At 39.4% G+C, this 12,731-nt stretch overlaps 1 protein-coding gene across 9 annotated transcripts in view; it reads right to left on the bottom strand.

Moving 5' to 3' along the window:
• Positions 1-11,871: 11,871 nt before the first annotated feature.
• ADAM22 (ADAM metallopeptidase domain 22) overlaps positions 11,872-12,731 on the bottom strand; it is a 196,990-nt gene continuing 196,130 nt past the window's right edge. For 6 of the 9 annotated variants that reach the window (XM_065586978.1, XM_065586979.1, XM_065586980.1 and 3 more), the window contains one exon: positions 12,270-12,664. In XM_065586978.1, the coding sequence (XP_065443050.1) occupies positions 12,644-12,664 (21 nt within the window). In that variant the 3' untranslated portion in view covers positions 12,270-12,643. Of the gene's footprint in view, positions 12,665-12,731 lie in introns of all 9 variants that reach the window. The other 3 variants (XM_065586981.1, XM_065586984.1, XM_065586986.1) reach the window with 1 other exon arrangement.

Genomic DNA, 12,731 nt, shown 5'->3' with positions numbered 1-12,731 from the left:
CGATCCAGGGTCGATTTATCGCATCTAGACAAGACGCGATAAATCGATCCCAGAAGATCGATTGCTTACCGCCGGACCCGGAGGTAAGTATAGACGTACCCTAGCCTGAAGGTTTTTTTCAGAATGCCTGTTCTGTGGGAAATGTTGAAATATCCACTTTTTCATTTAAACCTGAACAATTATTTTTCAAAATTTTAGAGTTCCTACCAAATTCTAAAGAAGCAAACAAGCCAACACCCGCTCTTTGGCCATATAGGAGCTCCATATTGGTGGTAAAAACCTGGAAAAGTGATCCAGTTTTATCCAATCCACTAGAATAGAGTCAGAATTCAAGGCCAGAAGGGACTATTCGATCTAGTGTGACCTCCTATGTATCAGTGTCAGTACCACCTCACCACCACCCACACACTAAACACAGCAACTGAAAGTAGACCAAACTATTGCAGCCCCCAGGAGACTAAATTATTATGTATCACATGCTGAGAACAGGGAATGCTGTACCCACATAATGAGGAATGTGACTCTGATTCCTTCCCTCCCCCCAGTCACTGCCAATCTGACCTGGAGGAAAATTTCTTCCTGACCCCACATATGGTGATCAGTTAGAGCCTGAGCATAGGAGCAAGAACCGGTCAGCTATGCACCAGAGAAAGAGACTGCTTGATGCCATGTCAGAGCCCTGGCCCACATCCATCTGTGGCCATTTTTGATGCTTTTAGAGGAAAAAGATTAAAAAACAAAAAAACCTAGAATACACTGGGGGGGGGGAATCTTTTCCTGATCCCTTCTGGCTGACCAGCTGAAAATCTGAAGTATGAACTTGTAACACCATAAGATATAAACCAGAAGTGAGCCTCAGGACTGCTGCTGACCCCTGACCCATCCCATCACATGCGACCCCATCCTACAATTGCACTCATAAATTTGTCCTCTCAAAAACCTTGCCAGAATTTAAGTCCCCCTGATGCTTTAAAACTGTCTTCCAATTTCCACCCTGAATTTGTTTGTAGCCATTTTAAACCTATTGGTTTTGTGACAATGCTGTCCCTTTACTTAAATAGCTCTTCATCCTCTGATTCTTACCCCCTGATAAATTTATAGAGCGCAATCAAATAATCATATCCCCTCTTTTTTTTTATTGGCTAAACTAAACAAGCCAAGCATTTGTCTTGGTAAAACAGGCCCTCCATTCACCTGATTATCCTAATAGCTCTTCTCTGCAGCTGTTCCAGTTTAAATTCATCTGTCTTGAACATGGGTGACCAAAACTGTACACAGTATTCCAGATGAGGTCTTACGAGTGCCTTGTACAATGGCATTAATACTTCCCAGTGTCTTCTGGAAATGCCTCTCCTGATATACCCTAGGATTGCATTTGCCTTTTTCACAGTCAAATCACATTGCTGGCTCAGTCATCCTGTAATCAACCTACACACTCAGGTCTCTCTCCTCCTCTATCACTTCTAACGGATGAACCCCCAGCTTTTGGCAGAAATTCTTATTAGACCCAAATTCATGACCTTGCACGTAGTATTATTGAATTCCATCCCAGTTCAGTCACTGCACTATTCAAGGTCATCCAGATCTTCCTGTATAATGTTCCAATCCTCCTCTCTGTTGACAATGCCTCCCCACTTCGTAGCAGCAGCGCATTTCATTAATACACACTTACTTTTTGTGCTAAGGTCATTAATTGAATAAGATAATCCCAAAACCAATCCTTAAAGTAATTCACTAGTAACCTCCCTCCAGTCCATTAATTCACCTTTCAGCACAACCCACTGCCTTCTCCCCTTTAGCCAGTTCTGCATCCATCTTACTATTCTTGTACTGATCCCCAGCATCACTAAATTTACTAATGATTTCCCATATGGTACCATGTAAAATGCTTTAGTTGAAGTCCCAGTATATTAGATCTACACTTCCTTCTTGGAGAAAATAACTGATTTCTTAGATAAGGGAAGTCAGGTTAGTCTGGCATGATCTACCTGTGGTAAACTCATGTTGCATTACATCCCCTTTGTACTTTGCCTCCATGACTGTAATTATTCTTCACAATTTGTTCTAAAGTCTTGCACGCTACTGAGGTCAGACAGAAAGGTCTGTAATTGCCAGGATCACTTTTTCCCCCAACCTTTCTTAAATATTAATACAGCATTAGCTGTTCTGCAGTAATATGGTTCATCTCTCCCCCCTCCCAGTCCCCCCACCCCCACAAATTGACTTGTAGAAATGTAGGGCTGGAAGGGACCTCAAGAGGTCATCAAATCCAGCCCCCTGCACTTAAGCACAACCCAGTAAACCTAGACCATCCCTGACAGGTGTTTATCCAACCTGTTCTTAAAAATCTCCAGTGATGGATTTCACAACCTCCCTTGGAAGCCTATTCCAGAACTTAGATATATTAAGAACATAAGAACAGCCGTACTGGGTCAGACCAAAGGTCCATCCAGCCCAGTATCCTGTCTACCGACAGTGGCCAATGTCAGGTGCCCCAGAGGGAGTGAACCTAACAGGTAATGATCAAGTGATCTCTCTCTTGCCATCCATCTCCATCCTCTGAGAAACAGAGGCTAGGGACACCCATTCTGGCTAATAGCCATTAATGGACTTAACTTCCATGAATTTATCTAGTTCTCTTTTAAACCCTGTTATAGGCCTAGCCTTCACAACCTCCTCAGGCAAGGAGTTCCACAAGTTGACTGTGTGCTGTGTGAAGAAGAACTTCATTTTATTTGTTTTAAAGCTGCTGCCCATTAATTTCATTTGGTGGCCCCTAGTTCTTATACTATGGGAACAAGTAAATAACTTCCTTATTCACTTTCCGCACACCACTCCTGATTTTATATACCTCTATCATATCCCCCCTTAGTCTTCTCTTTTCCAAGCTGAAAAGTCTCAGTCTTATTAATCTCTCCTCATATGGGACCCGTTCCAAACCCCTAATCATTTTAGTTGCCCTTTTCGGAAATCCTTAAAAATCCTTGCTACCAGACTAGTGATCTCGTGCCAGTTTTTTTAAGTATTCTGGGATGGAAATTATCCAGCCCCTCCCACTTTGAGTACATTAAGATCATTTCCATCAGCCATACTACCTTCAAGCACATGTTCCAGATTATCATTCTTACTGAAAACCACGGCAGTGTATTCATTTAGTTTTTGGGCCATGCCTAAATCAGCTTTAAGCTCCTTCCCATTCATACTGCATAGCAGCCCAACCATATCCTTCCTTATTCTCTTTCTACATACAACGTCCCGCAACTCCCATTGGCTGGGAGCTGTGCCTGCGGATGGTCAATGTCAGCAAAATGTCTCTCGGCCTGCAATCAGATTACCCTGATGGGCCACATGCGGGCCGCAGGTTGCCCACCACTGCTGTAAACGAAGCCATCCAACTACATTTTCAAGGGTGATTACTGATTTTGGGTGCCCAGCTTGACACACCTGGCCCTGACATTGATTTCAGTTGGTTCATGTAAGTGCTCAGCGATGCTGAAAATCAGGCCCAAGATTGAAACCCAAGTCAAAACCTTTTACCTTAGTAGATTCAGGTGTACTTTGGTTAATATTGCCTTAAATGTTAATTGGAAAAGTTTGACTCCACATCAGTCATTTTAACTATTCCCCATCCTTTTGCACTAAAGGAGTCTCAAGCTGCTTTATAAACATTAATGAACTTAACCTCCTTATGAAGTAGGGGAATATTCAAGTTCATTAAGAGAAGTTTTGTTTGGATACAGCCTGGGGTAATTAACATTCTGTTTAGGTTTTTGTCATGACCTAACAGCCTGAATTTCAGATGTCCAAACAATCAGCCTTTAATTAACCAAATATTGCCAGATTTCAAGCTGAATTTTTTAGCCAACATTAATCTCAGCTCTAATATTTATTTGCATTTTTATAGCTGACAAAATCTGAAGTAGAGAGAGATTAGATGATTTGACTAAGGTCACAAAGTGTAGCAGTATCAGGACGAGAACTCCAGTCTCTCAACAAGTCTTTGCCCTGATCCAAAACCCATTAAATCAATGGGAATCTTTTCATTGATACCAATGGACTTTTGCCCTTTGTGCCTTAAGAGCAATAGCTTGCTTCTTACCTTGTTAATGCCCCACTACAATTCCTGAGACAAGACTTTTTTTACTCTGGGACTCAATATCTGTTTATTTAAGAGAAAACAGATAAAAGTTTCTTTTTTGGCATAGAACTATTTATGACTACACGAATGGGACTTTCCTGCTGTAGATGAATACAGTAAATTAAACAGTCTATTCTGGGTTTTCAGAGCCTCAATCTGTTGTGTGCAAAGCTGTGCCGCTAATGAAATGGCAATACAAATCATGAAACAGTTGCAGATGCAACTATGGAGTGTGAAGTTTAGCCAAATGTTTGAAAATAAGGCTGGGAAATACTGCAAAGGAGCAGAAAGAGCCCACAAAACTGTTTTGCTCAAATTTACCTCTTTTAAAGAGCATGCACCTACATCTGACCCAGTTTACAGAACAGATGAGAAGTGAGCCTGTCATTCCACCAGAGGAAATAGTAGTAGAATGCTGCCTTAAATTATTTTACGACATCTATGTGCTTATCGCCAAGCGTCGTTCTTACCTGTTAAAGTTCCAAACTCCACACTGCTGTATCTGTAAAATGAAGCCTTGTGCAATCAAAAAAGGAATATAGTCAGTGAAAAGTAGGGGAGTGACCTTTGGCTTGTTAAAGTTGTTAAGCTTCATTCAGCAGCCTAAAAAAAAAATTCCTATGTGTGGCCTATACTAGTATCACTAAATACTTTGTTAAGAAAGCTGTTCATCTCACTGGAATTCTACAAGGATCAATAAGAATTATCCAGCTTTCTGTCCTTTTAAACATGGTTCTCAAAGCTTTTAGAGCACATGTTCTCTTCTTGCATCTGAAGAAGTGAGGTTCTTACCCACGAAAGCTTATGCTCCCAATACTTCTGTTAGTCTTAAAGGTGCCACAGGACCCTCTGTTGCTTTTTACAGATTCAGACTAACACGGCTACCCCTCTGATACATGTTCTCTTTTGGAGCTTCAGAGGCCCTAGGATACATCCAGGGAGTTGGGTCACTTAGAGGGGATGGAAGGCATAACAATTTTCACCTCTGTCTAGGTTTAAATCAGGCCTGGATTAGCAATTAAACAAAATTGCCATAGGATGGCTATTTGTCGGTATGAAGGTGCAATCATCTCAGGAATAAGAATAGGAAAACATAACAGGAGTTAAGAATTACCTACAAGCTAGAAACAAGGGCACTATAGGAAGCAGCTGTCAGCTTGTCAGCAAATGGAGCTGCAGCTGTGACTCAGTGCCAGATTAAATGGTCCAACCCCCAGAAAGGCATGCTGGGGGAAAAATCCTATATGAGAATAACTCTGCTCTTAAGAGTCAATAGAGATCACATAATCACTAAGAATGTGACTGTTATTTCTGTGTTGTGTGGTTTATGCCTACAGCATTTTGGCCTATATAAAATAAGTTGTGGTTAGTCTGCTTTTTTAGTGGAGAAACATCTTTCTGGTAAGCAGCTTATGCAGACAGCCCGAGGGAAGAGAAACTAAAACCAGGCTCTCATTTCTTCAAATAGTTCCTCCTGCACACAACTGGGGCATACTCGGAGGTCACTGTGTGAGAGGCTTGCCCTGCTATTTACCAAGCTTCAACTATAGTGTTGTTTAAAAGTATTTGGAGTCCTCTATGGTAAACTGGGTACTCTGCTGAATGTTGAGTGTTCTTTTTTTAAGAAGCCTTTTAATAAAAGGTATCTATATACAAATTTTAAAAAATGCACACACACCACAGCCTTATTCATTGAAAGTCACTTTACTGATGTTACAATATGTCAGTAACATTGAAAACCACAGGCATTTGTATTAAATACTCTCATAGAAGTGGTTATTACGATGTTAATAAAACTGTGCAAGAATTTAGAACCCCAAATTACAATGAGATTATTTTATAAAAGCAACATTTTGTTTAGCTATAGGAAAGCCAGTTTCACTCACTTGAATGGCCCAATGCCTATAATGTTTGTCAAAAATATCACACTCAAAGCTGCAATGATAGAATGTGCAGCATTTCTTGTTGGTGTTTGTCAAAACCTGATGTTTCTGTAATGTAGTGTAAGAATTAGGAGGGTTTCAGGTAGCAAAGACAATGATTTGCAAAATGATTGTTTGTCAGCTTTAGCCAGTCCCCAATAATGAAACCAAGTACTTGTCCACTCTGAATGTTTTACTTGCAGAGGATAGCTTCAGAAATTAATAGATCTTTTTTATAGCAACACATGATAAAAATACTAACACAAAACAAAGCTGGCAGACTCAACTACTATGTACAATGCCAAAAGTTTTTCTGAAAGTGGTCATAGTGTAAATAGTATTTTCTCCTGCAGATTATACAGTGCGGAATTTGCTCTTTTGGAAAAATAACATTTTGCAGCTATGCACTGATCGTAATAAAAAATGAAAAGTACAATATTCTGTATAAAACACTAAGTACTGAAATATTTTTTACCCATAAGGAAAAAAACAGGTCATATACTCATAGTCTGAACCTACACTCGATTATTCCCTAGCATAAAATGCAAAGGCAGTGAGCAGGAATCCTTCTACTATTACAATATGATATATTAGCACTTACTGTATTACAGCCTTACAGTATCGTATGTTTATCTGTTAGCACCACTATACTTGAAGGTCAGTCGGGCAAATTTACAGGAGTTTCTAACCTGCTTGTAAAAAAAAATACTCGGCATGCTAAAGCTTGAATACATAAGGTCTTAAGGCCTTGTGTACGTTTTTAAAAAGAAAACATTTTTAAGTCATAGTAATGCAGAGAAACAGAAATAAAGTGGTGTATTGGTTTTGAACTCCTGTAATTAAAACCAGCATTAAAAATGTTACCAACTGAATTGATACCCCACTCTGACTCCTGAGTCACTCAGCCCTCCCTCCCCATAGAGTGCTTTTTAATTGTCTAGTTCTTTGTATTTCCCCTAATCCTCATTTCTCTCTGAATCCTGTGGCAATTCAGGTCTGTCTATACTGCAAACATTTTCTGACTGGTTTAAAGCTGGTTCAGCTAAAGTGACTTTAAAACTGATGGAAGCTGTGATTTAGACCTGGTTTCAGAGGGTTAAAGAAGCCAGACTGGCTTAGCTGAATTGGTTTTAAAACCAGGTATAAAGTTTGCCCAGTGTAAGACAGGCCTTTAAAACCCCAACACAGTACAGCATTACTATATCCTGACATGGTTTCCAGCACTTGTTCCTGTTACCTGGTTTAAGCAATACAGTTGTGGACTTTTCCCAAATAGTTGTTGAAAATTGTTCTGGAGGCTCAGACTCTATCCCCTGAGCCAAGAAATACTTTTTAAAAGTTATGTGCTATCCACACAGGCTGACACTAGCAGCCACACATGAGTCTGGCCAGCAATCCCATATTGCCCAATAGAGGGGATAATGCATGGAAGCTATGCACACAGTGGGGCATCAGCAGCACGTGAGACAATGCACTCTAGGACGTTCTATGGCACACACGGCTGGAGGAGCCAAACCTGTAAGGAGGTGTTGGTTAAAATGTCCTGCAGTTTTTACAATTTAGATGCAGGAATGTCTGTCCACAAACTACACTCAGCCAACCAAGCAACAAACTGGTTACATATTTGGTTAGAAATTGTAGTGTATAAGGTCCTACACCAGCAAATGTGGCTATTTCTGGCTCTGATGTTGAAAACGGTTGTTGCACTGGTGTAGATAGGCTCAGATGAGTTAATTTAACACCAGTGGAGATAGGAGGGGAAGGAAAAGGCTTGATATCGGTTGTCAAAGTTCTTTCTTTTTTTAATTGTAGCCATGCTCTAAAGGCCCATTATTTTATGATTAACCAAGACAGTAAATTGTATTGTATACATGGGGCCTATGTACATCAGCTTAGCAGGTTCAAAGTCTCAGACACCAAGGAGAAAACTGTTAGTCATTTAGAAGTATCTGTCTTAAAGAAACATGTCCAGAAAAATCTCATAAGACTTAAGGTTAAATTCACAACATATTTATACACAGACACACTGTATAATTAAAGAATTGAATCTTTTTTAACTAGATGTGCTTATTTGTTTGCATATAATACATTTATGTGCAAATTAGCAATCAGACGTTTCTGATACTTTGTGTGAATTTGTTCATCAGAAACGGTAGCATGGATTCCTTATGATGTTACCTCCTAGCTGATAGCTTCATTCTCAGCAAATCCAGCATCAGCAGGTGAGCTTCAGTTCTAAGAGCTGTGGCATGAAGAATTTAATACACAAAAGAGCAAAATCATCGTGCAAAGTTACTATTTGAATGCAGTACCTGCTTTTCAATCCTCAACATTTGGTCATATTAATCTTATTTTAAATACACAACATTCTTAGCCCACAGTATGAAACCGAGATCATTGCTTTTAAATATAGCTCACTTTACTAGTAACCAAAAATCCTTATTATCAGACACCTATTTGTGGTATGTTTGAAATAACTTAGGCTCAGATCCCTCAAGGTATTTAGGCACCTAACTTCCTTTGATTTCAATGGAAGTTAGGAGCCTAAATCCCTTTGAGGAGCTGGGCCTTAGTGACCTCTCAGCACTCTTAGTCAGCAGGTATGTGCATCACAGCTGGCACTAATTGGCACCCATATTGGAAGACTCAGCAAACAAGCCAATTAACTGAATGGGCCATGACAACTGTGTATCTTCTCTACTCTGTAGTTGCTCCAGCTTGAGCAGGGTGAAGTTTTGCCTGACAACCTATGCCACCACTGTCTGTGCTGCAATTTACATGATTAGTGAGGTCTGCAATCTCCAGGGTTATCCAGCTAGCTCCTTTCAGAGGCATTAAACTAAACTAGTGGCAAATTATGTAATATAAAAACCAAACAACTGTTCTGGGTTTAACCTGGTCAGTCTTCATTGGCTTTTGAGGTTCATACACCCTACAAGTTCCAGTTTTTGTGCAATTACTTAATTCACTGTTTAGGTCACTAACTTAGTGCAGCATTTTCCTCCAGAATGCATTTGAAAAAAGGTGAAATTTACATTAAGTGCCAGGTGTTTTCACTCTCTAGAATACCAAAGAGAAAGCCAATATTTATTTAATTTAAATTTAGTGCTTACATCTAGATTACCAATCACTGCATATGTTAATCATGTCCATTAAATTACCCTACACACAAATCGCGGTATTATCAAATCCTACGAATGAGTGACACCAGAAAGAGAAAAAGGCCACAAGTACAGAATACAACATAGATAATACAGTTAGGAGACCTATTCATTTTCAAAACAAGATACTATGAATGTTTTATAATCTGCCACTATGTTACATTCAGTTTCGGCCGCCAAATCTTGCTGTGTCTTAATGGGAAAATGGAAAGGGAGGAATGAATGAATATATAGAAAAATATAAACAAGATTATTCAAAATTACACACTAGTTTGTATTCAAACTAAATATCAGAAAAGGCACATGATAAACATTTTAGTTACTAGGGTCAAAAAATTAATGCGTGGAGAAGTTATCTTCCTTGTGGTGGAACAATGAGTTGGACATTTTTACATAAGAATTTCCTTATTTGGGAGAAATTTAAGGGCCCGATTCAAAGCCCCTTGACGGCAACAGGACTCCCACTGACTTCAGTGGGCTATGGATCAGACCCTTCTTCCATAAGATGTACATTGTTAACAGTTCTCTGTCCTGTTGTCTTTGGCCTATGTTCAAACTAAACCTTTGCAAAATTAGAGAGACAAGGTGGGTGCGGTAATATCTTTTACTAGACTAACTTCTGTTGGTGAGAGAGACAAGCTTTTGAGCTACAGAGAGCACTTCTTCAGGTCAGTTCCAAAACTAATCAATTACATACTTCTGTACCGACAAATCTATAATCTGCATTAAAGTGCAAAATCTTTGCCCAAAGCCATTGTAGATGCCAATGCTTTTCAAATGTACCCACGCTCTCTGGTCTCATTCATATTTGTCATAATTCACAACGCTTACCAAAATCTCTTACCATGAAGAGGATAAGTTCCTCTGGTAGGCCAGTGTTGTGTAGATGTAAACCTACACACTGTCTTATAAATAAAATATAATACTTCTAAACTCTTACATACTTAACAGTTGCTGACATCTTTAAAAATGTCTTAATTTAAAACTAACCTAAATTTGACTAAGTATCAGAGGGGTAGCCATGTTAGTCTGTATCCACAAAAACAGTGAGGAGTCCGGTGGCACCTTAAAGACTAACAGTTTTATTTGGGCATAAGCTTTCCTGGTTAAAAAACACACTTCAAGTGGTTTTTTCGTGGGTTTTTTACCCATGAAAGCTTATGCCCAAATAAATCTGTTAGTCTTTAAGGTGTCACCGGACTCCTCTAAATTTGACTTGCTTTAATCAGAGAGAAATTTGATAAACTGAACTCTGTTACACTAAAAGGCTGTAAGTGGTAGGTTCACTTACTAAAGGAATTACGTGAAAGAGGTAGAAGATTCAGAAGCACACATTATGTTCCTGTCAGCAACTAATTGATTATATTACTGTGGGCCATGTATTCTAATATTTCTTATTAGAAGAGATCTTTTGTTCTGCAATGGAATTACCAGAGGTTGGATGTTTGTCACTTCTGGAGAGGTTCTGACAGGAGAGGTGTTTTAACTGATTTATAATTGCCATTTTTATTATTTAAAGAACATTTACAATTGAAAATGCCCAGGGATTTTACAGCATCCTTTTGAATCCTTCGGGTGTTGTAACTATATCTACTCTACATTCTTTAGCACACAGCATACAGTTGACCAGCAGTCAGGTTAATGCCATCTTGCCATGTCTCCTTTGTAACAAGTTCGTTTTTGCATCCTCAATTTCATTGGTCTGGATCCACTTGTATTCAGCTCAAGGCCCTTGCTACCTGCAAAGGAGACCTCTGCTGCTGCACGTGGGGTGTGTCTACACTGCAGGTGGCAGTGAGCTGCCCAGCCAGGATAGACAGACTGGGGCTCAAGTTAGCACTCTAAAAATTGCTGTGTGGACACTGTGGCTCTGGCAAAGACTCCGGAGCCAACCGAGCTCAAGACCACCCAACCTCTAGGCTTCAGCTCAAATGGGTAGCCTGAGTCTCCGCCGGAGCGGCAAAGTCCACATAACTATTTTTAGGACACTAGTTCAAGCCTTGCTAGTGTGAGTCTGTCTACCTGCGCTGCGAGACTTACTCCCAGCAGCAGAGTGGACGGACCCTCAGTATGCTAATACATGGTACAAGTAACAGCAGTAAAAAAAGGCGGGGAGGGGAGATCGGCCAATTGCCCAGCTTTCAGTTTTTGTATAGCACTATGATAGCATCATGCCCATCATAACCTGTATACTCTGCCAGGTTGCTCCAGCATTGGGTCTGAAATGCTTCACACACACACACACACACACACACACACACACACACACACACACACCCCAAATCTGCCACTGAGACCCCACTTCCACCCCCTTAACTGATGACCTTAAATTAAATTATTACTCAATTTCCAGTAAATGTATCAAGTATCAGAGGGGTAGCCGTGTTAGTCTGAGTTTTTTTACAGTAAATGTATGTTCACTATTAGTTAAAGACTCCAGCTCTGATTTCAGTGGGGTTGCTCCTGATTTACCCAGCGTGAGAGAAGAGATAAATACACATCACCACTATCAGACAACTTATTTTTGCTGGTTCCTTGGGTGGTGATTTAAGCCAAAGCATCATTGAACTTTGATTTTTCTGGTGATTATAACAAATATATTCCCAGATTGTGGAGATTTTGGTCAAACACCAGTTTGCTGAGAAACACATTTACAGCACTAGAACTGTTGTATTTCCAAAGCTGTCTGCTCATAATATTCAGAACACTTGAAGTGTGATGATGTTAGTCATGATTGTTTCTTTAGGCATTTGGCAAAATACATGTGTGTTACAGCTGTTTTCACATTTTAAAATGTTTACATATATACAATTTATATATGGAGATTATAAACACGAAAGGTAAAAAAGATATAGTTCTTGTTTGTTTGAAGTTTATGCCTCTCAAAACTTAACATCCTGTAGCAAAATTCTACATTTCTTACTCCTGCATGCTAATTTCTACTACAGTACATGGTTTTCCCCTTACTTGTAAAGAACTGAGGGTTCATGCACATAGCATAATGTTTACATTGGTCACGTGCTTCAGAATACAAAATTCTGAACTCAATTTTGTTGTTATTTGGGACTGCATAAACCAAAGAAAAACCTCTTTTATTCGGGATTTGTACATGAGTTTTAGTTGTATTTCTACATATATTGGTCATCATGCAGAATAATCTTATCATATTCAATCTATTTATCCCATGTTAATTTTTGTGATTTTTGGTTATTCTTTACAGATTTAATAGAATTCTAATCAACAGCAAAACATGTTGTTTTTTCCCCCTTGGGTATGAGAGCAGGTTCTCTCTGTGATCACTGGCATCTCTGTTGTTCTTTCAAATTGTCTGAAGAGCAGATGAATGTGCAATGACTCAGTGATGCTGAGTTTCTATAAAATTTGAAGTAACAGTTCTGATGTCACCCAGGTAAACTGTAGAACTAAATGGAAGTCTCCCATAGCTGGAGGGGAAAAAAGGAACACGCATATACATTACCAAAGTTATAATACAGTTATTAACTAAATTAT

The sequence above is a fragment of the Chrysemys picta genome, chromosome 2 (assembly GCF_011386835.1).
Source record: "Chrysemys picta bellii isolate R12L10 chromosome 2, ASM1138683v2, whole genome shotgun sequence".
Taxonomy (NCBI): domain Eukaryota; kingdom Metazoa; phylum Chordata; order Testudines; family Emydidae; genus Chrysemys; species Chrysemys picta.
This window is presented reverse-complemented; position numbering and strand designations above follow the sequence as displayed.